The 25407-nt window shown below is 43.3% G+C and overlaps 2 protein-coding genes across 2 annotated transcripts in view; one reads left to right on the forward strand and one right to left on the reverse strand.

The window, feature by feature from the left end:
- Positions 1-1422: 1422 nt before the first annotated feature.
- ILDR1 (immunoglobulin like domain containing receptor 1) lies at positions 1423-15766 on the reverse strand. The gene is made up of 8 exons (XM_081859729.1): positions 15372-15766; positions 10916-11086; positions 9305-9454; positions 8937-9056; positions 6820-6966; positions 5665-5769; positions 3567-4396; positions 1423-1758 (listed from the first exon to the last, which is right to left on the reverse strand). The coding sequence occupies exons 1-8, from the start codon at positions 15433-15435 to the stop codon at positions 1717-1719; spliced, it is 1629 nt and encodes a 542-aa protein (XP_081715855.1). The 5' UTR covers positions 15436-15766; the 3' UTR covers positions 1423-1716.
- A 1157-nt stretch (positions 15767-16923) lies between these two features.
- The window catches only part of CFAP44 (cilia and flagella associated protein 44), a 49197-nt gene continuing 40713 nt past the window's right edge, over positions 16924-25407 (forward strand). Inside the window, exons 1-5 of the mRNA XM_081859864.1 lie at positions 16924-17044; positions 17928-18005; positions 20652-20732; positions 21700-21877; positions 24839-25001. Of these exons, the coding sequence (XP_081715990.1) occupies positions 17005-17044; positions 17928-18005; positions 20652-20732; positions 21700-21877; positions 24839-25001 (540 nt within the window). The 5' untranslated portion in view covers positions 16924-17004. The remainder of the gene's footprint in view (positions 17045-17927; positions 18006-20651; positions 20733-21699; positions 21878-24838; positions 25002-25407) is intronic.

Raw genomic sequence — 25407 nt, forward strand, 5'->3', positions numbered from 1 at the left:
CCAATCACTGACTAGCTGTTCTCTTGTTAAATCTACATATAATTGATAGTCTCTAACAATCTATTTCACATTTAGTACAGTGTAGAAGATGCAATTACATTTCAGAAAACAGGTAAATGTACTTTACAGAAGTTAAATGATAAACAGAACAAACATTTTTGTTAGCTACTTTTTACATTTAGTGGCACACCAGTTATCTGGGTGCTCTGGGTGCACATTTATTGTCTGTGATTAAAAAAAATCAAATGATTACGCAATGGATAACCTTCAGTCTCCATTTGGGTGCGATCTGGTATCTGCAAATATCTGCTATAGGCACCTTTCATTCTGCTATACATCATCTGAAAAGAGGAAGCTTCTACAAAGAAGGGTTCCTTAGGAAGTCTTTTTTAATAAAACATCACATTTATCTACTTTGATTTGAGCCTGTTCCCCATGTCATATAACCTGTGTTGTTGAATGATACCACACGTATTTTAGTATCCCATCTTTCGTCTAAGGAGCTCAGAGCAGCATACTTTATAACACCGCTTGTGTCCTTAGAACAGCACTGCAGTCACAGCACCATTCTGGCTCTAGAAAAGAACTTCCATTTTTCCTCAAGCCAAACTCAATGGGATGGATCCAGAGGAGAAATAGTGGGATGCCACTGGTACAATGGAGGTCTCCTGGCTCCCCCTCTACTTCTGCCTCCCTAAGCCACTCCAGAGAGGGTGGAAGATTGCTAGTTTAGCATGCTGTGAGATGGGGGAACGGGGGCCTGCTGCAGGACAAGAAAATCCTAAGAACTTGGCAGGGCTGCCTTGTGCCATCAAAAATGTCTCACGGCTCACACAAGTCTCCTTGAACACAAGTCAATGGGAGTTTGTTCATCTGTTGGCCCTCAAGTGATGAAAGTGCATCTATAAACCAGGCCTTAGGTCCTAATGTACAGTGGTGATCAATGTACAGGCAACTCTCAACTTACACAGGGGGTTATGTTCCAGGGATAGCGTGTAAAGCTAAAATAACATATAACCAAAACACGTTGGGTTCAATTCCAGGTGGGATTGCCAAAGTCTTTTTTCCTGGACGTCCGCCCACATTATTATTATTATTAATTGCCAACCGTGTAAAGCTGAATGTGCTTAAGTTAAATGCACGTAAGTTGTGAGTTACCTGAATTACAATACCAAATCCTCAGAATGTTTATCTTGGTTAATTTCTGTTTGCTCACATTGCTCAGCAACTGAGCTGTCTTGTACAGTTCATTCAGTAACCGGTTCATGTACGGTAAATATCAAATTGCAAAGTCTGATGCAATCCAAGGCTACTTTCGTCAGGCTCTGAGTCAGGCCATTGGCAATCAGTTAATTTCAACATGTATTAACCTTAGGTGTATTGGGTATGCAGTTGCAAGATACAAAAATAAAGCAATAAATCTTGTACAAATTATTCCTGTACAAAGTGTGTTTTTAAAAGTCAACTGTCTAGCAAATCCTAGAGCAGGGATGTCGGGAACTAGATGTTGAAAAGGAGTTCCATCTCATTCCTGCTTTATCAGCAAAACGATGCTTTTTCATGAACCACTGCATTGGAAATCAAAGTGTCCAAGATGAGGAAATCCAGGCTGAAGGTGGTTGAGATGAAACAGATTCCTCCTGTTGGCTGCTACACTGAACAGCTAATGACTGTTTTGATTTGCGGACTTTTTTTTACAATAGCAGGAAGAAAAGGCTAAATGACAACACTTCTTCCGCTGCGAGAACTGCCTTTTTCCTAGAAGAGAAAAAGAAAGCTAGTAAGCAGCTGTTAAGCAGCCATAATGGGGAACAGCGCAACAGGTCACTGATACTCACCCTCCCTCCCTCCCTCCCTCCCTCCCTCCCTCCCAGGCTGTTAAACAGCAATACTTTCCCTACTGGGCTAACCCAACCACAGTCTCATTTGAGGCTGCTGGATCTGAATGATGCTCATCTGAACGATGGATGCTGTTAATTAGCTCCAAAATTTTGAACCTTTGTACAAGCTATTTGGGGCCGATAGCACTCATGAGTCTCCCTCTGGTTGAAGATGGATGCAATACAGAAGGGGGGTTTGCAGCAATGCAACTTTGGATATTAATGACTATCACATATTGGTGAATCAAGCTGGAATATACCATTCCTGCCCCTCTCATCTCACAGCAGGTGTCTTCTTCTCCTTCAGCTGGGAAACAAAGTGCTACTACAGCTGGGTGCTTCAAGACTAAGCTGCACATGATATTAGTCTCACAGCTCCACCTCTGTGTGAAAGGTATTTTGTCTTGTTTTTGGAGTGTGCACAGTTTATTTTTTTTACAAATAAGTTGGTGCGGGGGCTTGATTCAGATTAGGACCTTAGATTAGGAGGTGGGGGCTATAAACCTTTGGGCTGCCTGCATGTATAATTTGCAATGCATAAAAAGGTTCCGTTGAAAATGCTAATGTGGAGCCCCTGACTCGGATCAGACCAGCAGCGGAAAGGTATCTGATCCAGGTCTGACCCTAATGCTACAGTTTTCTAATCCAGATTTTCACCTACCCCTGCCCACTTGCTTGCTCCTTGTGAAAACCACAACTACCTCTACTTTTCTCTTAGGAGGAGAACTACATGAGACAAGTCACGTGCAGTTTTGACTCTCATCGACAGGGCCGGGCCATATCAATGTTTGATTAACTAGTATGCTCCAGACAAACACCACTGACAGCTTCCTTTCTAAAGATGCACAAGGCTTTCCTACCGTTTGCCTTAAAAGGGGCTCCATTTCTTCACGTGCTCCAAGTGAGCACTTGCAAAAACAACAACTGTGCTTCCATGCAAATGCTTGGGTGGTCTTACTTAGAGCTGTTGTTTCTCTTCTTTGCAAGGGCTCAGCAACTTACCAGGGAGGGTTGGGGCAGCAGAAGAAGAAGGCAATGCAGAAGTGGCAGCCAGGTTGGGAAAATAATAAAAAGCCAGCCCGGGGGGGGGGGGGCGGCGGCATGGAACTCAAACCAGAAACCAGAACTCAAACCATGCCCCAGACCAGAATAGCAACACCATGCTGGCCAAGAAGAGAATCTGAAGCTTCTTGGCTGGAGTGCTTTGTTTTGTTATTTGCTCTTGGGCTAGAAACGATGCTCCCACACACTCATTAGCTGGATAAAGCACCCCAATGGCGTAAATGATGCAGCACCTTCTCTGTTCTCAAGCGTGATGGCTTCCCTGCCCCCACCCAGAGCACCTCCCCACTATCTCCCTTCCTTACCCACTGCCATGCCCCAGTCCTGGTAACTTGTTGAGCCCTTGTCGGGGTAAGGAAAGAAGCAGCGTTTGTAGGCTAGAGGCAAGCAGGGCCTGGTTCGCCTCACTCAGAAATAGCCATGAGCTTGACCATGCTTCTCTTGAGCCTATTCATGTGTCTTTGAACAGGGGCACAAGCTTTAGAAAGCAGCCCTGTGCAAATGCACAAGGCATCCCTTTCTGTATGGTTCCTGTCTTCAGCCTCTGCCAGAGAGTAGCCTGCAGGGTGCAAAGCTACAAACCCGTGAGATTATGAAAGAGAATATTTGTCACACTTAGTTTACCGATTGCTGCTCCGCAAGGCTTCTGGCTTTGTCGCCTTTGGCTGGGATGATTTCTACCGAGCGGTAACTAGGGGGTTTCTCTGGCCAGTCTGGAGAGTGGCGCTGGCGATGCCGCCTGCTGTTCCCTTGGAAGCGCTCGTACTCATCAGATGAACTCCATGACTCCCGGCGGGATGGTGGAGAACAGCTGCGATGGCGGCGGCGGCGGCCCTGGCGATAGGAGTCCCTGCTCCTCTGACTGAGAGGTCGATAAGCCCGCTGCCCTGAATACCTTCTGTCAGAGGGATGCCGTGCAGAATGCTCCCTTCTATCCTCCTCAGGATATGAATCAGAACTGTTCCTACCATGCAAAATGGGAGATAAGTCTGGCCTAGAACTCCGAGACCTGTCATAATGGCTGCCAGCCCTCTGCCTCTCGACTATGCGGTCTCTAGGTCTGTTCCGGAGTTCCTGGTCGTAACTGGAGTAGGAATCGTCTTCTTCATCCAAAGACAAGCGCCTCCTCCTCCTCTCCCTCTCGTCGTCACTCGCCTGGCTCCGGGGTCGCGAGGCATATGTCGACCGCCGTGGTCGTGACGAACCACTAGTTCTGCGGGAGGATGGGATGCGCTCAATGATGGGAGGAAGTTGGATCACTCTGCGTTCCACAATCTCTGAGCCCAGAGAGGAGAGGATGCTAGGATGACGACTGCTCTCCACGCGGTGCGGAGGTATCATGGGCTGGGAAACACCAAGGTTCCTGACCTCCGACTCAAGCTGCTCCAAGAGCTTGTTGGAGGGCAACTGGGTAAGTGGAGGCATCCGTGGCTGACTGCTCTGCAGAGACATATCTAGGTAACAGAAGGAGGGTAGAGGGAAGAAAGACACCTGCCATGAGAGAAAGCCAGGTCAAGAGGGACTGGGAAACTGTGTCCCTCCGAGATATTGCTTGACCACAGCTTCCATCATCCCTAACCAATGGTCATGCTGGCTTGGGCTGATGGGAGTAGGACAACAGCATCTTGGCGGGGGGTGGGGGACGGGACAGATTTGCTAGCCCAGAAGTAAAGGCTTCCAATTTAGCATTAAGACAGAGACTCAAACTAGATGTAGTAGCAGCAGATCAATTTGTTTAAACTTAGTCTGCTCCAAATGTATATACAGTGGGCGTGACCTCATTGGCAAGTACCTGCTTTGATCACCCGATTGCCAAAAAGACAGCTTCAAAAAGTGCAGAAAAATGGAAGGCAAAGGAATCAACAAGTGGAGAGCCTTCCTTAGGAGAAAAAGCCACATTGTGATCTTCGGGTGAAGGGCTGTATATAAATTTAATAAATAACACTAATTGTTTGGAGCATTTTAGTTTAGAAAACAAAAGCAACTCAGTTTGTAAAATTTTGCCTAGGGTAGAAAAGTGGTCTCTCTCTCCCTCGGTGTGTGTGTGTGTGTGTGTGTGTGTGTGTGTATGTGTGTGTGTCACCCAATGAAATTGGATGACAGTAGATTCAAGACAGATAAAGTACATCACCACACAAGGCCTAATTAATCTGTGGAGTTCACTATGCTACAAGATGTACCGGTAATTATGACGAATAGCTTAGATGGCTTTAAAAGTGGATTGCAAAAAGAAATCCACAGAGGGGCAATCTTTCTTAAATGCAAATAGAAATCTAATTCTGTGAGTGTGGATCCTCATGGAGCCCAGGGCTGCTCCATTCGTGTACAAAAGAGAGGAACTGGTAGGCCTGGGAAACTTCAAGGTTTGCAGATGAACGAAAAAAGAACCACCCCCCAAAACAACGGGAGAGGTTTCTCTTCTTCACCCCCGGGTTGTGGATTTCCCAGAAACATTTGTTGAGCTTTCTCCAAAACAACTGGCTTGTCACTATGGGAAACAAGATGCAAAGTCTTTACAGATACCAGATTACATGCTTCCACTTGCCGGTGTAACGAATAAGCTCAGCCCTGAATCTCACCTCCTCTGAGCAGCTGGGTTGGTAGCCTCTGATGCTCTTTCACCTCTGGGAAAAGCATCATCATCAAGCCAAACCACAAGCATCCAAGTCATTAAACTGCTGTAATATATTCACTCCCTTGGGACTTGTGGACGCAGCCCTACCTCTCTGTAGCAATGGGTTTAGTTGATATGAAGATGACTGGGAGTGGTGTGTCATCCATGGGAAAAGTTGTTGAGCCTGTTTCATAAACTGATGTCGTTCCAGCACTGGAGGACAGAAAAAGCAACAGATGTTATACAGGTGCACTCAAGGACTCTGAAGATCTTTTTCTTTCTCTCCATTTTATAGAATAGCAATATTGGAAGCCAAAATTAGTGACAGGGTGGTTCCTCCTTGCTTGATTTAGAATGCCTTGAACCCCTGGAATTTTGCAGCACTCCAAGATTGGGGTGGCATGAAACAATACAGTCTGTCCACAACAAATGTGTGATTTTGATTTCAGGCGGATATTTACTCTGGAGAAACTAAATTTTCTAACACTGAAAGTACAATCCTGAATTCCTTCACACCAGGGCTTTGCCAATGTAGTACTGGCAGAGGACTTCCCTGGCGCCCACAGACTCTACTCCCCCTGATGAAATTAGGCTCGAAGGGAGCATTCAATTGTAGCCAATAGAGTAGTTTGCATTATATTTATGTGTGCATGCTGTGCTGCTGAAAGGTGGAAATTAATAAATACACAAGGTTTTCATGACTGTTTCTCCGGTTCACAAATGTGTCCATGGGCCCCCAAAGTTTAGCAAACTCTGTCCTACACAATGCCCTTAACATAAAATTATGGTCTACTTCAGCATGTTCCATGGAGAGAGCATTTATAGATGCTGGAAGAGTAAATGCAAATGGCAGAAAGGGATGTCAGAGATGGGGCATAGTGGTTAGAATTTCATATCAGGGGCCTGGGAGACCAGGGTTCAAAACCTGATGCAGAAATGAAGCTCACTGGGTGAGCTTCATGGTCTCTTATTCTAATCTACTTCACACGTTTGGTGTGAGGATAAAACATGACCTTGAACTACTTGGAGGAAACTATGAAGGCCCTCCTATTTGTGTACATTTTGGATAACATGCAGAGTCAGGTTTCCAACTGAGCAGTATTCCCCCTCCACGACCACCCCAAATCCCACAGAGGAAGTCCAAGTGGCTTGCTTGTTGTTAAAGCGTGTACGGAAATAACTTTGGATTTAATACACCTGTTTTGTTGTTATTTTTTCCCTGGGAACAAGTGCAAGGGGCAGACAGCCTACTTTCCGATTTACCTTTCTCATTGCAGCAGCAGCGAGTTGGGCAGCAGGCACAGCGCACATGGCAGCAGCAATGCTGAGGGCAACACTGGCACCAGCACACCCCTATCAGCATGAGGAGGAGGAGGCCACCAAGGACAATAAGGACGACAGTCAGCCAATCTGGTGGGGGAAAGAGGACATTCAAACCTATTATTATCCCCCATCACCTTGCTTTTCTTGTTACTAGATGCCTGTACAATGAGCTTCCTGCACCAAAAAGGAAGCTTTCTGCAATCTTCCCTCACAAGATAGCCCATCCAAAACAGGAATGACGTTCACACAAAGTGCTGCATTCAGACGTAACAACAAAAACTGTTTGTTTATTCCAGGGGTAGAGAAACCCAGTCCAACAGCTCGTTGCATAATGGGCAGCCTTTTTGTAAAATATATATATATATATATATATATATATATATATATATATGCTTTCGTAGATTTTCACGGGTACAGGAATGCAGGTTTTGGTGTCCTCGGGTGTCTTCCCGTGTAAAAGTTGGGGTGTCTAGGCGACGTTTCGACGAGGTCTCACTCGTCATCTTCCTCTCTGCCCAGAACATTGGAGGCTATCTTCCTCTCTGCCCAGAACATTGGAGGCTATACACCACACCCCCTCTACAGTATTTATAGGAACTCAAACACTGAGATCCTGCTCTGTTCCAGTAACAAGAAGCCGAAAGCACCAGCCTGAAGATGACGAGTGAGACCTCGTCGAAACGTCGCCTAGACACCCCAACTTTTACACGGGAAGACACCCGAGGACACCAAAACCTGCATATATATATATATATATATATATATATATATATATACACACACACACACACACACACACACACACACACAATGCGTACACAACATTAAAACTACAACAATTCAAATACAGTGGTACCTCGGGTTGCATATGCTTCAGGGTTACATACGCTTCAGGTTACAGACTCTGCTAACCTAGAAATAGTACCTCGGGTTAAGAACTTTGCTTCAGGATGAGAACAGAAATCATGCTCCAGCGGCACGGCGGCAGCGGGAGGCCCCATTAGCTAAAGTGCTGCTTCAGGTTAAGAACAGTTTCAGGTTAAGAACGGACCTCCAGAACAAATTAAGTACTTAACCCGAGGTACCACTGTACCAACAATACAAAAATACAAACATAAATGTTACACCTACGTGACTTCCCTCCACTAGTGTTTGTCATTTCTTATGTTTATTATATTCTTATTTATATGGCAATTTGTAACTCATTTTTAGTATTGCTATTTAACTAATATTTTGTTTTCTGAATCAACTTCACCAACTTAATCTAGACATATCAGCATGTTGTCTTTAGCACAGTGTTTGCTCATATATTCTTCAAACCATTTCCATTGCGATCTTAATTTCTGCTTTGTTTAATATCTTATTACTGTGGTTAGTTTTGCCAATTCAATAAATTCTAAAAGCTTGTTTAGCCAATCGTCCTTTGTCGGTATGTACAGTCATACCTCAGGTTACAGCCGCTTCAGGTTGCGTATTTTCAGGTTGTGGACCGCCGAAACCCAGAAGTACCGGAATGGGTTACTTCCGGGTTTCGGCGGTTGTGCATGTATAGAAGTGCTAAATCGCGCTTTGCGCATGCACAGAAGCACTGAATCGCAACCCCCGCATGTGCAGACGCAGGTTGCGAACGTGCATCCTGCATGGATCACGTTCGCAACCCGAGCATCCACTGTAATTTCCCTTCCAGATTTTTGCAAGTAGGATCCTTGCTGCAGCGGCTGCACACAGAAATAATGTCCTTCTATCTTTTTGAGGGCAGCCTTTTGAGAACAGAATGCCAGTGCTCGGAAGGGCCAGAGGCAAGAGATACAGCTCTTGTCTTTGTACAGTAGGCTGCATTCCAGCAACACATGATCAGGAATTGCTGGTGTCTTCTTCTCCCCTTTTAATATGTGGATTGAAATAAGCGATAACCCTGGAAGTAAACATCTTTAGGATCAGAGCATGGCTCATTTTTCTCCATGCTTTGTTCTCTAAAACTTCATAAATGGTAAGGAAAAGAATGAAGAGACGGTCACCCTAAAATAAAATTAAAAAAATAGAACAGTGTTACATACTGAGAACAATGAGCTTGACCTCTATGTCTGAGTCACCGCTTGTATCTCCTGGAGCTTCAACATTACAGTAGTAGACTCCATGGTCCCACCACATCACTTCATTGATCAGGAGATCTGCTTCTATGAAGAAAAAACACAACATGGCGAAAGTAGGCAACTGGGTGATATTCTTCTCATACCATGACAGCACATTCCTGAATTGCAAAAATTATTGTGCAAACAGACTTTTGGAGAGCTGAAACTACATTCCGAGTCATTTACAACTCCATAAGATACAATTACTTTGTGCTGCTTAAGGCTGTGTTTCCTTAGCACTAATGAGACCTCTACAGGCCACAGTTTCCCAGTCCCTGCTCAAATGGTCTTACTGTTCTGAATGGTTATCCTCCGCTGTCTGTAATCAACACCAAGCACAGGTTCATTTTGCCCTCTTCTCTGAGCAACAATGCGTATTTCCCGCTGGTTGTCATTGCAGTCGTTGGAAGGGTCCTGGCCAATAGCTAGGCCTGCTTGATAGGCTGCAAGAAACAAAGCGGATGAATTACAAAATGAATGCCAGTTTATTTAAATCCAAAGTATTAAATTCATAATAGTGCTCCTTAAAATCCCAGTGAGGAAAGATCATACTATGTTTATTACCTGTCCCTTTATAAGTGGTAACAACAGAAAAAAATTATGGGGGTAGAGAGGAGAAATTACCAAAGAGTCAATTAACTTCTGGAGACAGCAAGCTCTGATGCTATATGAACTGCAAACTTTGCTGGGCATATAGGGAAACAATGTGGGATGAGACTTTGGGATATATTTGGAAAAAGTTGGCAAGCCCATCATTCACAGTCTGAATCAAGGACAAGCTATCAGGATTTGGCACAAAGAGAGAAGACAAAATTGGTGGACATTAGACCATACAGATAACCAAAACAATGCTTTGGAAACCCAATACTTTTAATCTAATTTTACAGTAGTGAAAGCTATAATTCATGGTTCAAATTGCAAGAACTCTGAGCATCTCACTAAGCCTATCCAGACTGAAGGAAGATGGGTAAAAGGCTCACAACTTTTGGCTAGCCTTGATAGCCTGCCAACATTTTTGACTGACTGTAGGGACTTTTGCTCCTCATTCAATGTGGGATATAATCCCTTCTCCAATATCGCAACAAGTTCCAGATTGGCTCTAGGGTGCCTCTGAAAAGAGGGTGTGAGGTTAAAGACAGTCCCTCAATGTCCCCCAACTTAGAAGGTGGGCTGGGGTTCATCCATGTCAGACTACAGGCCAAAGTGCAGTGCAACACAAGTCTCAATCCTCTTCCTGAATTTGTCAGCACTCTCTGGTTGAGCTCAGTATTAGAGGATAAATTAGTCTTAAACTTCAGATTTTTCCTTTTGAATTGAAAGCGCTAGAGCCAAAGGAGAGCATGACTGAAAGTGAAAGGCCCCCTTTCCTAAAAACACAGAGCCCTCTAGGGGTCAGCAAACTTTTTTTAGCAGGGGGCTGGTCCACTGTCCCTCAGACCTTGTGGGGGGGCCGGACTATATTTTGAAAGAAAGAAAGAAAAAAGGAACGAATTCCTATGCCCCACAAATAACCCAGAGATGCATTTTAAATAAAAGGACACATTCTACTCATGTAAAAACATGCTGATTCCCGGACCGTCTGCAGGCTGGATTTAGAAGGCGATTGGGCCGGATCCGGGCCCCAGGCCTTAGCCCCCATGCTCTAGGGTTTCAAGCATTCCAAAGATAACACAGTGTCTTAAAAGTGAAAGCACAAGCAGTCATTTCCTAAAGCAGCATCTTCTAGCTATCACTCCATCCATTTTGGTTCAGAGACCTAAGAGATCAGCTTCCCCATTATTTGGCTCTGGAGAACAACAAGTCAAACAACTGTCTTCCCTGGGGCTCCCTCCCTCCTTCCTGCCTCTTCTCATGTGTGTGGAGAGCAATCCTTGGTGGTGGCCGCAAGAATCAGTGGCACTCACCAACACTGTAGTAGTCAAGGATGGGATCCTTGCAAAAGGACTTATAGCGCCAGGTAACTAGCACATCCTGCAGTGGGGCAGAGGTACTGTAGTCACACCTGAGGGTCACAGAGGCAAATAAAGTTGTGTATCGCTCAGCAACTGGCACAGTCACCAGGATGGAGAAGCAACCTGCAATGAAGAACATGAATAACAGCTATCAGTAAGCATATGAAAAGCACCCCTATGCCCCGGGGGGGGGGGAATCTACCAATGCAGACAGCAAACTAAGTATACAGAGATTTAGTTTTAAAAAATAAAGTTACATAAAGTTTTTCAAAGGACTGGTTCATTACTTGTGTGACTGTGCAGACATAGTCTACAGTTTGCGTCTGGTTTGTACCCACTGGACTTACTTTTTCCTAGTTCTGGATCTGATAGGGCTTTGGAAGACAGCAGTGCCATAAACTTTGAATTTACCAGCAGCAGGAGCAAGTGTAAGATAGATGAAGAAATGTCATAGGGAAGAAGCTGTGTAAACGACAGCTTTATTCAGGATGTCTTAGAAGTTGGGATGAGGGCAGGCCTTGTATTCTCTCACAATAAGGGGAGGGGAGGCGTAATGGTTTCACAAATGGGGAATGAGAGTTCTTTAGGTTGGCCAAGTCTGTGGGAAATCTATGTTTGGAACTTTATACTCCCTGCTATAGCAGAGAAGATCCATATCCAACCTACAGGAAACTGATTGTTTCAGTCACATTTGATGCCAGAGGGAACTAGCATGCTTGCATATCCCTATATGAGTGCTGTGCCTTAAAAGTCTCAATTTTGCCTGGGAGAGTAATCTGAAAAGCAAATTAGGACAAAATGTACACGAAAGTTCCCACCAACACCCTCCAGTGAAACTAAAAGGGAGCACAAGGATCCCTCATATAATGGGGTGATTTCAATCAAAGAAATGTTACATCGCTAATCCATTGGCTATTGAAAACCCTGAGAGTGAGGGCTAATCCAGACTTCCGCTTTCACCTAGGAAAACGCGCTCCTTACTTCTGAATCGGAGTGAAGGTCAATTTGGTTTTCTGCAGATAGCTGTGTTTCAGTGCTAAGGAGTGGGGTTTTCCCTGAGAAAGCAGCAGGGCGAACAGAAAACTGCTTGGACTCATGCTTTCTGGGCACTTGACAAGCAGAAGCGTACGTGAGCATTCAGAGTCTCCACAAGAAGTATACTATTAAACAATTAACAAAGAACTCTACAGTCTGCGCTACAACTCTACTCTGAAACTCATTTTTCTTTTGCCAAGCAGGAAATGGCAGTCACATTTCTTTTGTTCACCTGGAAACAATCCATTCAAAGACCCGACCCAAACCAGCACACCCTTTTGTGAGTCTTTGTTTGCTAATCCATTAGATGAGGGGTCAGCAAACTTTTTCAGCAGGGGGCCGGTCCACTGTCCCTCAGACCTTGTGGGGGGCCGGACTGTATTTTTGGGGGGGGGGGATGAACGAATTCCTGTGCCCCACAAATAACCCAGAGATGCATTTTAAATAAAAGGACACATTCTACTCATGGAAAAACACACTGATTCCCAGACCGTCCGTGGGCCAGATTGAGAAGGCGATTAGGCCAGATCTGGCCCCTGGGCCTTAGTTTGCCTACCCAAGCATTAGATGTTTTACTCACCCTAAACTAAGCAAGCCTTTTCTTCTGGGGTTTCCCATGGGTTTCAGGCAGGAGTGTCTCCCAGCCCTATCTGGAGAAGCCAAGGTTTGAACCTGGGATCTTTGGCATGCCAAGTTGACATTCTACCACTGAGCTACAGCCCTGTGTCCTTCTTGCACCTCTTATGCCTTTCTCACATGCCATTTCCAGCATGTCCACTCAGTAAAGTTTGCCATGTCAAAGAAAACTTTCCCTTTTCTACCACCTTTTTGGATTTTACCCTGGTACTAACAATCCCCAATCTCTCCTCTTCTTTGGAACAGCCCTCACTACTTTTTGTTCAACTTTTTCAAGAACTCATTTTCTGGAAGAGCTCTGGACTTGTATCTATTGCTTGCTTCCAAGTACAGTGGTACCTTGGTTTTCGAACATGATCCGTTCTGGAAGACCGTTCCAGTTCTGAAACGTCTGAAAACCAAAAACTCAATAGCCGACAGCTAGGCCTTAAGATCTTGCACTCAGCGGAAGCCTCGTGGCATGTTCGACTTCTGAGGCGTGTTCAGAAACTGAAGCATTTACTTCCGGATTTAAGGTGTTTGAAAACCGAAATGTTCATCAACGTTCGAAAATCAAGGTACCATTGTATCTTGCAAGGGCATTCTACTACCTGGGCTATATCCCTAGGTTACACATGATGTGCACCTGTATATTTTTGAAAACATGCTAGTTTTGAGCCTGTACGCTAGACCGTGCAAAACAGAGCTTTACTATTAATTTCCTCCTCCAATCTTCACTCTAAGGTCCCAGGGTGGGTAATAATAATTAAAATATACTATTAAACACACACCCTTGACTCCAGTCTTCAGTGTTCCAAAAAGGCCTTTTCCCTAAATGCAGAGCAGTGGTTCGAGGTCTATAAAAATGTCTGATGCTGTACTGTTTTTAATATCCAGTTGGAAGCCGCCCAGAGTGGCTGGGAAAACCCAGCCAGATGGGTGGGGTATTATTATTATTATTATTATTATTACCTCATGAGCAACTGTGCTAATATGTGTATCAAATATGTGTAAAATAGCCTGCCCCAACTCATACATTGGGCTGAAATCCCATCACTGGAAGCAAGACTCATTGAATTTAATGGCTCTTACTTGTGAGTTGACACACATGATTCCATTGTAATAGATAAATCAGGGTGGAGACTTCTCTAGCACTTTGAATTTAACAGAGTACAAATATTTTTTCCTGACTTATGCAATAGGGAGGTTGCAGGCTTGTGTGTAGGTTTTGCCACAAAAATAAGATATATACTATTAATTCCACACTATCAACATGAATGTTTTGGGGACAGCTAACAGTCTATGAAAAGTAGAATAGTTTATCAAGAAAACAATATACAGCATTAGACAAAACATAACCAAGAAGGAAATAAGCGTAAAAGAGAGAAAGGCTTGTTGTTAAATCTAAAAAAAAATCTCAATTATAGCCAAATACAATTTAATACTATCGCTATATTATTTAATACTATTAAACAGCTTTTAAATACACATTAGGTTAGCCAGACTCCTGTGCTTTCCCTATCATAGGTATACACGATAATACTAGAAAAGTATTCAAGGCATTAACAATACCAAAGATATCAACAGTACTTGAGATAACATAATATAAACACTGTGTTAGATAGAATTACTCAAACACACTTGACAGCACCTAGTTGGAATGAAGTGCCTATACAAGAATGAATGGCCAGGGGCTTAAGAAGTGCACGTACTGGTTATTTTTGTGGCTGTGACATTATTACTGCAATCCTAAATGTATTTACTTGGGAATAAATTAATATAGGACCGGGCTCAACCTATCTTTGGCTGCATGGCTGTAACTTCTATTTTGTGTGTTCAAGTGATAACTGTTAATACAGGACAGAATGTGAAGACACTTGTTTAAAAATATAATTTACATTTGAATTATAGACACGAGAAATATATTTAGATTGCAGTTCTAATTATACTTACTAGGAAGTAAACCTTACTGAAACCAATAAGGCATACTTCGATCTAGTCTAATTCATTGCCATTAAACATTGCACTGTACATGCATTTTCCTCCAAAGTTGCCGAGCTACAGTCCTATTGATAATAATCAGCATCTTATTTAAAGTATGCTGCACCATCAATTTTGATTTTAATTAATTTTTATAATGTTTTTATAATGTTGCACGACTTTAGTGTTGTTAGCTGCCCTGAGCCCGGCTTCGGCTGGGGAGGGCGGGATATAAATATTTTTTTTTTATTATTATAGGAGGGCAATGGGGAGATAAACCAGTGAACTTTTCACGTGCTTACACATACGTACAGTAAATAGAATTGTGGCTAAACTGTTTACACCAAATGTTAGCTAGTACATAGATTTCCACCCTTTCTTACTTGTATTTTTGTGGAGGACAAAAGTTTTTTGCATATGTATCACTCTGTGTGCATGTAAGTTTACAACTACAGCAAATACGATTTTAAAAGGTGGGACACACACACATATATGCTGGGCAATTTTACAATCTCTCCTCCCTGGGACCAAGAAGATCAAAATAAAAACAATATGGAGAGACTTAAAACATGCCCGATTAGCCCGGAGACCTGCCTTTGAGGAAGGTACTGTAAACAAGCGAAGGAGCAGGAAGGAATCGGGCGGGAGGAAACTTTAGGAGACAATCGCCTACTAAAACCAGTCGCCGCCAGCAAGGAAAAGACGAAAGATCACGGAGATCGGGAGGCAGCTCCTTTTCCCCTTCCAGCTCCGGTCCCCGCCGCCCCCCACGACTCACCTGTCGGGAGCCAGCTGAGGCCGAGAAAGAGCCCAAGGTGTTGCCATCGCCAGCTCCAGGCCATGGCGCCGCCTCCTCCGCCCACCGGCCGGATCCCTCTGCGCAAACAAACCTCACCCTCTACTCCTAACTCAGGGAGGTGTTGGCCTTGCTTTTCCGCTTGGGAAGGGAAGCCTCGCCTTTTACGATTATTGTTATTGTTAGTATTATCTGGGAAGGAGCGAGCCGCTGCAAGCAACTCCCTTCCTCCCTCGGCTCGATCTCCCCCGGCACCTGTTGCTGGAGCGCTTTCCCATTTCCTCCAGCTGCGCCCTAAGGCGCATTCCGGCAGGTGCTTCGCCTCTCCCCCTGCAAGGAAGGACGGGTCCCGCCTCCTGGCTCGCTACCTGCCAGGCCTCTCCTCTCGTTTTTATTTCTCCGAGTTCAGAGCGAAGAAGAAACTTCGTTTGTACAAGCCAGATGACCCCTGAAAGTTTAATCAGTGAAGTAAGTTCTATATTCAGAAAAGCTTGCCTTAACACCCAAGTTTTTTTAATGAATGAATGAGCCCCCCCCAAAAAAACCAGGCGGTTTTGCCTGTGTGCGCCCAAGTTCATTAAAATCAGTGGGCTGCATTGTTCAAGCGTCGTTACGAAAACACAATCTTTATTATTATCGTTCATTAAACTAGTGTTCCGCCCTTCATCCGAAGATCTCAGGGGGGTTGACAGCATTAGAAATACAAGATAGAAACACACAAAATACATAATAAAAACGAGCAAAAGCAAAACGAACCAATAACCCCCCCAAACATGTAGTAAAACTCTATTAAATTATATTGGGGTCAGATCTAAGCAGGCATATATTGCGTTGCAACAGTTCGATCCTATGTAGATTTTAGGGAACCTAATTGTATATAGGATCAGGCAGATATTAGCTCCTCTGGATCAATGCGGCCGTCCCACCAATAAAACAAAATAGGTATTAGAAAATGGAGAGCTGTGGACAGGCACTCATTTGGCAACCACATAACATGGATATTTCCCTGCTCCTCTGGGAAGATCCCCGCAGAGGAAATTCAGCAGGTGCCGTCTTTTCCCCTCGCTGTAGCCACACCGGCAGAATTTCTGCTCGGCACACAGAAAACCTACCAGAAAAATGTTGGCAGGCATTGTAACAATTAAAAGTTAGCAAGGAAGGCTCCCCCCCAGAAGAAAAACCCTTTTGCCCTGTTAATGCAGTTATTAAAGGCGCGATCCTCATTATTTTAAACGAAGCAGCTACACATGGGAGGCAGCCCATTGAACTCAATAGGACTCCCCGATTTCACACGCACGGTGAGAAACCGATGTTACCCGTTATATACATTTGCAAACGGCAATGACTAAAGTAAATAAATATTTCCTTCCCCCTGGAATTCCTTAAATATTTGTAGCTTTGTCTCCATTGTGCACAGCAGCGTATACAGTATTATTATATTAGAGTAATCGGAGGGGGGAGGGGAGAAAAAGAGCAAGCTGTTCATCGATATTACTTCTTACTAGGCTGTTGCTGCTGCGCAGGCGCTCTGAGCCTAAGCAGGTTTTGAACTCAACTTCCCAGGGATCTTGGCGCGCCTTTCATTCGGTTGCTTAGCAACCGGCGTACACCTGCCATGGAGCCGAAGGGGGAGCCGGAGGCGAAAGACGCAAAAGGTACCCCCATTCCCGCCCCTCTCCATTTCCCGCCTTCAGCCATTGCCACCACGGGGTTCCCCTCGAAACTACCCCTTGCTCTCAGTAACTCCACTAGTATGGCACACTTTACAGAAGCAGTCTGGAAATACCTTTATAGGGCGAAACTGAAGCGTCACGAAGTCGTGCGCGAGCTTTCGGGGTCGCCAGGGTTCTTCAAGCTGGGCGCCAAAGGGAGTGGGGCGCCCGGGGGGGTACCAGACTGCAATTTCAGCATGCCCCTCCTTCCCCCCACGTTTTTGCAAAGCATCATCCAAGTTGAAGAAGTGTTCTGGTGAATTTACAGGAAAGCTTGCTCACGCCGCTTTCTGGTTTCAATCCATTATTGCCAGCAGCTGTTAGCTTTCGAGTTTCCTCAAATGTAGAAACGCTGCTGCTTGAAGCAGTTCTGTTCTTCTTTTAGAGAACTTTCAAATATTCTTCCCCTCTACAGGCTGTAAGGTAAGAAAATGCAGTAGTCCAGGACAGAAGAAGAAACCGGGATAGGTGTCTCCAATAACATACATTTTATTTTATTTTACATTTTATTTATGCTTTTTAGGTTTACAGATTTCACTAATTTTACAGTCATTTTAACATTTCAAAACTTGACTTCCTTCCCCCTCTTTCTGTTGTTCCTTATTTATTTTTAATATCTTCTGCATATCCAAATTAACTTAATTTGCTTATTTATTCATCTACTTTAAATATATACTTTTATAAAACTGCAATAATATAAAAACTGCTGTGACAGATGAAGCAAGCGTGGCATGATTCTGCCAACTTGCATGAGAAATTTACATTTCAGTTTGCCCCAATACTTCCAGTTGGAAGATCCACCATACTTTATGATTTTGTTTTGCAGGCCAGAATGAACATTCAGAAGAAGGAAAGGGGTCACCTTCAGAGGAACAGAAGGAAAAAGCAAAGAAGATAGCTGATGGTAAGTATTGCTTGCACATTCAAATTATGCTAGATAAGAATGTGTAGTGATTTCTGTGTTTGAGAGAGAAACATTTCCAGGGGGTCGTTCTGTAATTTTACTGTTCAATGTTTAGGTGTCAAAGGACAAAAATCAATAGTTTAAATCTGTCCTTATATTGTATACTTATTTAGAATCAGCCCTCAAGCCCCTGAGGGCCCCAAAATTTAACCAATAAACAAATAAAAAGTATATTACAAAACACATTGTATCATACAACATATATCTTTTTACAGTGAGAAATAAAGTTACAGTGGTACCTCGGGTTAAGTACTTAATTTGTTCCGGAGGTCCGTTCTTAACCTGAAACTGTTCTTAACCTGAAGCACCACTTCAGCTAATGGGGCCTCCCACTGCCGCCGCGCCGCCGGAGCACGATTTCTGTTCTCATCCTGAAGCAAAGTTCTTAACCTGAGGTAATATTTCTGGGTTAGCGGAGTTTGTAACCTGAAGCGTATGTAACCTGAGGTACCACTGTATGCTATAACCTGTTTTACGTCTCTTCCCTCTCCCATGCTTTTTAATATATGGTGCTTTTACAGTTTATATGGATCTGGATTTTCCTGTGTTTTATTGCACCAGTATAATAAAGGGGCGACATCTTTCAATAAATTGGTTATCTGATTGTCTTTCTTCTCTTATACTGATGCTTGCCGATACAGTGGTACCTCGGGTTACATACACTTCAGGTTACATACACTTCAGGTTACATACTCCGCTAACCCAGAAATACTTCTTTGGGTTAAGTACTTTGCTTCAGGATGAGAACAGAAATTGTGCGGCAGCAGTGGGAGGCCCCATTAGCTAAAGTGGTGCTTCAGGATAAGAACAGTTTCAGGTTAAGAAGGGACCTCCGGAATGAATTAAATACTTAACCAGAGGTACCACTGTATCACCATTTTGACCACTTCCCATACTCTTCTAATCCAGCCATCATGAACATCATAAGAACATTAGAATAGCCTGCTGGACTGGGCCAATGGCCCATCTGGTTCAGCATCCTGTTTTCACAGTGGCCAACCAGATGCCTGTGGGGAACCAGGGAGCAGAACATGAGCACACCAGCACTCTCCTCTCTTGTGGTTTCCAGCAACTAGTACTCAGAAGCATTGCTGCCTCCAGTTGTGGAGGCAGAGCATTATCATGGCTTGTAGCCCTTAATAGCTCTCTCTTCCATGAATTCGTCCAGTCCTCTTTTAAAGCCACCCAAGTTGGTGGCCTTCACTGCCTCCTGGGGGAGTGATTTGACAATGCGCTGCTTGAAGTACTTTCTTTTATCTGTCCTAAATCTTCCAATATCCAGCTTCACTGGATGTCCCTGAGTTCTAGTGTTATGAGAGAGGGAGAAAAGCTTTTCTCTCTTCACTTTCTCCATGCCATGCATACTTTTCTAAACCCTTTCCAGCTCTTCAATATCCTTTTTGACATGAGGCAACCAGAACTGTACATGGTACTCATTGTGTACAGATGTGGTTGCACCATCAATATCAGGCTTCCTCAACCTTGGCTCTTCAGATGTTTTGAGACTACTATTCCCATCATCCCTGACCACTGGTCCTGCTAGCTAGGGATCATGGGAGTTGTAGGCCAAAAACATCTGGAGGGCCAAGTTTGAGGAAGCCTGACCAATATGTATAGTAGCATTCATGATATTGGCAGTTTCATTTTCAATTCCTTTCCTAATGACCCCTAGCATGGAATTTGCCTTCTTTATGGCCATTGCACACTGGGTTGACATCTTCATTGAGCTATCTAATATGACCTTAAGGCTCTTGCTCCTGGTCCTTTCCCTCCAATTCAGACCCTATGAGGTTGTATGTGAAATTAAGATCTTTTGTTCCAACATGCATCTAGTGTAGGAGCATCAGTTTCCCTCCAGTTGTAACCAAGGCTATGCATACACCATACATTTAAAACCACGACTTTCCCCAAAGAATCCTGGGAACTGTAGTTTTATCCTGCCCTGTGCTACAATTCCTAGCACCCTTAACAAACTACCATTGCCTTGATTATTTGGTGGAGCTCATGTGCCTTAAACATATGGTGTGTATTCAACCTAAACTTCAGTTAATAGGTACTTTATCATTTTTCCATCTTCTGAAAGGACAGTATCTTTTATGTATCTTAAAAGTGGGTTTACTGCTAAGGCATAACCTGTTATACTCTCAGTTTCCATTAATACTGCTATCCAGAAATATCTTCTTATTGGGCATGACCAGAATATATGCAGTATGTTAATTATCTAGTCATTTATCTAATTTAAAATTATACTTTTCTTCTTTTAGGAATTTCCTCCCAAAAAAAGTTTATATTCTCCAGGTCCTAAACCTAGCAGCTGCTTGAGTAAAGCAGCTCAGCTGGTAGAGCATTTGGTTTCACAGTGTGGCACATTTTATGGGCAGCCCCTGTTGGGAGTTTATTTTGTCACTGCTTTAGCACTTACCTGCGTTAGCATTCATTGCATCTTGTAATTTAACCTTCTGCTCCATGATACAGATGGCTCTTCTGATATCAGTTAATTATTTGATTTTAGTGAACAGGGAAAACATTATAGCATATGTATTTAAATAAAGTAGAGTGGAAAGTAACATAATTTTCTGTGTGCAGAAAAGACCCCGTCTCATGTAATTCAGGAAGAAGAAAAGCTATTTGAAGATGAAGAAGGTAGTGAAGGCTATGGCGATGAAGGCAAGTATTGCTAGCAATCTTTGGGTTTGACAGAGCATTCCTACTGCCTCCATGTTGATGGATGGGGTACGATTAGGATGGTGCCTAGTTGCCTTCTCACCAGCCTCCATTGGCAAAGAGAAGTGTTGATGGTGATGATAGGTTTTTCCATGGAGTCCCAAGCTTTTCCCTAGCAAGTGGAAGGCTGCTGGTGCCAGTTCTCCCACTGGTGGGAGCCAGTGGTGAGTCTGAAATGGGGCATTTTGGTTTTTGGGCAGGAGGCTGAAGGCCTTAGATTCACTGAGTCCACAGCTCTGAGGTCCCTGATCCATGAGCTTCTCAGTTGTGTCAGCCCGCAGCTAGCACAGCTGAAAGAGAGAGAGAGAGAGAGAGAGAGAGAGAGAGAGAGAGAAAGAAAGAAAGAAAGAAAAAGAAAAATTGACACACTCCCCATGCCTTCTACTCTGGCCAGTGTGAGTGATCAGATGCAGCGGTGATCAGATTAAATATAGAACTAACTTTTGGGATTTGGGCAGGATGAAATTCTAGGTTCGGAATAATGTAATAATGTAATAATAATGGGAATTATATTTGTTTGTTTTTTTTAATTGTGTATTTTTGTATTTTTGTTGTTTTTTGAGCATTTTTTGTTTTTTGTTGGCTTTCTGTATTAAATTGGAAATTCTAATAAATATCTCTTAAAAAAAAAAAAAGAAATTCTTGGTTGCAAGGCAGGACAGCTCAACCTCTGTGTTTAAAAACTGACCACAATGGCTATGCTAACTCTGAGTTTATTTATTTATTTATTTATTTCATGTCCTGTCCTTCAGCCCAAAGATGACAATCGTCACTTTATAATTGGCCACAAATGCTACTATCTTGTCTGTCTGAAAATTATACGCCTTTCTTGTTATTTTCAGCCTTTGTGGACTGAAATGTAGTGTGTGTGTGCGTGTATAAAATTATTGTTGATGTTTTTGAAATCCAGAAGAGGAAGAGGAAGTGGAGCCAATACAACTTGAAAAGCCTCCAGAACCGGTAAAGAAGAAGAAAGTAAAGGTAGAGAAGAAAATCTCTGAAAACTTCTACTATAACTATGAGGAGTTGTGTGCACTACCATTTGTGACTCCAGATTCTGGCATTCCGCTTGACATGCTCAGTCTCATGTATCCACTTTTGCTAATAAATTAATAAATGTTAGGATTTTGATTATTTGGGATATGAAGGAAGAAATACAAGCTGCAGAGGAATTCGTGGGCTAGCCAATGCAAAAAAAGACCTGGCCAAGCTATGGCCATTAAGAAACAATTGAGAGTCATTGGCAATGCAAGAGAACCATCCTTTCCCCCTGCCCTGAGGTGTGAACAGAGACTGGGGATTGCTAAGGGTTCCAGAGCCAGGATAAATAAGAAGGGAGACAGTGGGCATCCTTGTTTTGTGCCTCTTTGGATAGCTATAGTATTAGAATCCATATTGTTAGTTCTGCATTTTGCTGAGGCTTGGGAGTATATTTGTTTGAGGATTTGTAGGAAGTTGGGGCCAAATTTCATGTTAGTTAGTACTGTTAATATGTATTTCCACTCCAAGCAATCAAAGGCTTTGAGGATGTCTAGGGACATAATTGTCAATGGGAGTTTGGTTGCCTTGCTGTGTTCGAGCAGCCACAGACATCAAGGGAGTGGAAATAAAAGGCAAAACCTATAAATTAGGGCTCTTTGCAGATGACCTAATGGTCACAACACCAGACCCCATAAGCACAGCAACCTCCCTAATCAGAGAACTCAACACATTTGCAATGGTGTCGGGCCTACAGGTAAATTTTACAAAGTCAGAAGCTATGTGCTTCAACACCCCTCCTCACACCCAAAAAGAACTCACGAAGGTCACCAAAATAAAACTTTGCCACACCAAGTTCAGATACCTAGGGGTACAAATAACCAGAAACCTCAATAAACTGTACCTCCACAACTACAAGCCCCTGTGGCGACAAATTAACAAAGACCTAAAGAGATATCGCCTAATAGACTTTTATAAAAATAACAAACCCTTGTCAACACAAGAAATACAAGACAAACTAGAAGACACCCAAATGACCTGGTTAACACAACACCAACTACATGCCTTCTTAAACAACCCAACAGTAAAATCAGCAGCAACTAGGCCCCTGACAACCTTCAAAAACCTCCTCCTAACAACAAAGGGAAACGGTAAAGGGACGGTATCCGCAATATACAAAATACTACTCCAAAATCCCGCAAATCCCCTAGACACAATCAAAAAACAATGGGAGAATGACATAGGCTATGAGATTAACCCCACTCAATGGACCAGAATGTGGTCTAAACCCCCCTTTAAATCCATATCAACAAAAAGAAAAGAACTCACACTGAAACTCACCTACAGGTGGTACCTAACACCAAGGAAACTAGCGCTAATACACCCAGGAACCTCACCAAAATGCTGGAGAGGGTGCACCTCCTCAGGCACATACCTCCACATGTGGTGGGAGTGTCCCAAAATTCAACTATTCTGGACAACAGCCATACAAGAAATATGTAAAATAACTAAGCAAGTAATAGACATCACCCCAGAATTGGCCCCACTAAACATCTTCCAAGACAACAATGCCCATTTACACCACAAAGAACTTATAACCCACCTGCTCTCAGCAACCAGAAACATCATAACCAGACACTGGAGAGACCTGTCAGGAGTAAGCATGGACCAATGGTACCAAATAGTATGGGAAACAGCCCTACTAGAAAAATTAACTAATAAACTGAAACTGACACGGGGACAAACAGAAGAAGACGCCTTCACCCCGGTATGGCTCCCCTTTATCACATACACAGCCCAACAGGACAACGACAATAATCCACCAACAGCATACAAATCAATATGGCTAACCTGATCCAAAACACCCACCCACCTCACTCACACACGAAAACAAAGATCACCACAGCCAATCACAAGCAAACAATCACACCCTAAGCCAACCCCAACCTCTCTCACCACCAAAGGAACACAAGTGAACAACACAAGCAACGCTGACACCAAACTCTACATACATTAAACATAATAGAAACACCGCCACCCGACCCCACCCCCATCCATCCTCCCTCTCCCCACCCCCCCTTTCTTTTTTCTTTCTGTTTTCTTCTCCCCCTAATGCCTCAACAAATGAAACGGATTTGTAAAAACGTTACATGGAAGAAGAAGAAGAAGAAGAAAAAAAAACGAGGCACTACACTTCTGTAAAACAAGAAAATCCTTAATAAAAAATATTTTAAAAAAAAACAAAAACCAGAGACTGGGGATTTGAAAGGTTGCCAGGTTAACTGGGTGTGAGGTGACAGGAAAAGACTGTTTTTAGCAAGGTGTGCTAGGAAGAGAGAGAGAGAAAAGACAGATCCATCTTGACTGACTGAAGGCAGGCTAATAGAGAGGTCTCTGTCTCCATCATTGCACTGCTGGGGCGGGGTGGGGAGCAAGACCCTCTTCAGACGACCATGCTGTAAGATCTGGGTTACCTCCATTTAAACTCAGGTGTAAATATGAGAATAAATCATATTTCTTAAAGCTACGACAGCCTCCACTACGTCTTCAGTTTTCCAAAGGAGCGCAGACCCTGCTTGAGGGGCCAAGACCTCTGGAATCCTGTGCATGGCTTGGCAGGGATTGGAGTGGCCTGTAACAATATAATAAGGCCATACTAGTGAGAAATTTTACATCCTCCCCAGTATTTCCCAACAGATTGGCAAAATAACAAACCCTGCACTATTGCTGTGGTTTGTTCTCTCAGTTATGTAACGGGTTTTTTTGCATTTTGCCTTTTCTTTAATAGAAAATGTTTAGAAATTGCACAGTACTTGAGGGCCGCAGGGACCTACACTGGCAATATGGTTAAGCCTGAAATTTTTAAAAGGATGGGTGGGCTACATTTTTTCTAGAGCTTCAGCTCTTTTCTCTCATTTATATAAAAAGCCCCTATTGTGTTCCCAATACAATTACAATACAGTGCATTGCACTTTTCAGGAGACCTCTGGATTTTTATTGGTGGTAGTGTTATTACATGGTCAAAATAAACCCCGTGATGGCATCACTTTTCCTTAGTGAGTGTTCTTCAGTCACTCTTTTGGCTATGACTGCACTAGACGGGCAAACATTCAGATGTTGGATAGTTACACTCTCCTCTACATAGCTGGCAACCAACTCGTACTGCTGAATTTGCTAATGAAATCTCAGAAATATCTCCGAAGCACATGCGGTGGAGGGATTGGAGTAATCACGGTATGTCATTTTTGTTTTATCTTGTAAAGTATTTTGCTTGAGATCTTCCTTGGTAGGAAAATAAACAGGGCTCTTGGATTATGAGAATCTCTCTTTCAATCTGAGAAATATTTTGGCCGGTTCTTCACCCATTAGGTAGTGCATTTAGCTATTGCCCTTATCTAAGACTTGAGTTAATTTTGTACTGTATGAGATAAATATATATTTTATAATAGCATACTCACTAGGCTCTCCTATCGATATTCGTTCCTTTTAGGCAACTGCTGGTTTCAAATGTTATGCAGGCAGTAACAAGGTATCTTGGATTAAAGAAAAGCTCTAACAAAGTGGACACTGTTTTCCCAAGCTATTGTACCTCTCTCTGTGTCCTTAGACTTTGAAAGACTTGCAGTCTTGGTGGAACACA

This window comes from Podarcis erhardii, assembly GCF_964252035.2.
Source record: "Podarcis erhardii genome assembly, chromosome: 4".
In the NCBI taxonomy this organism is placed as follows: Eukaryota; Metazoa; Chordata; class Lepidosauria; order Squamata; family Lacertidae; genus Podarcis; species Podarcis erhardii.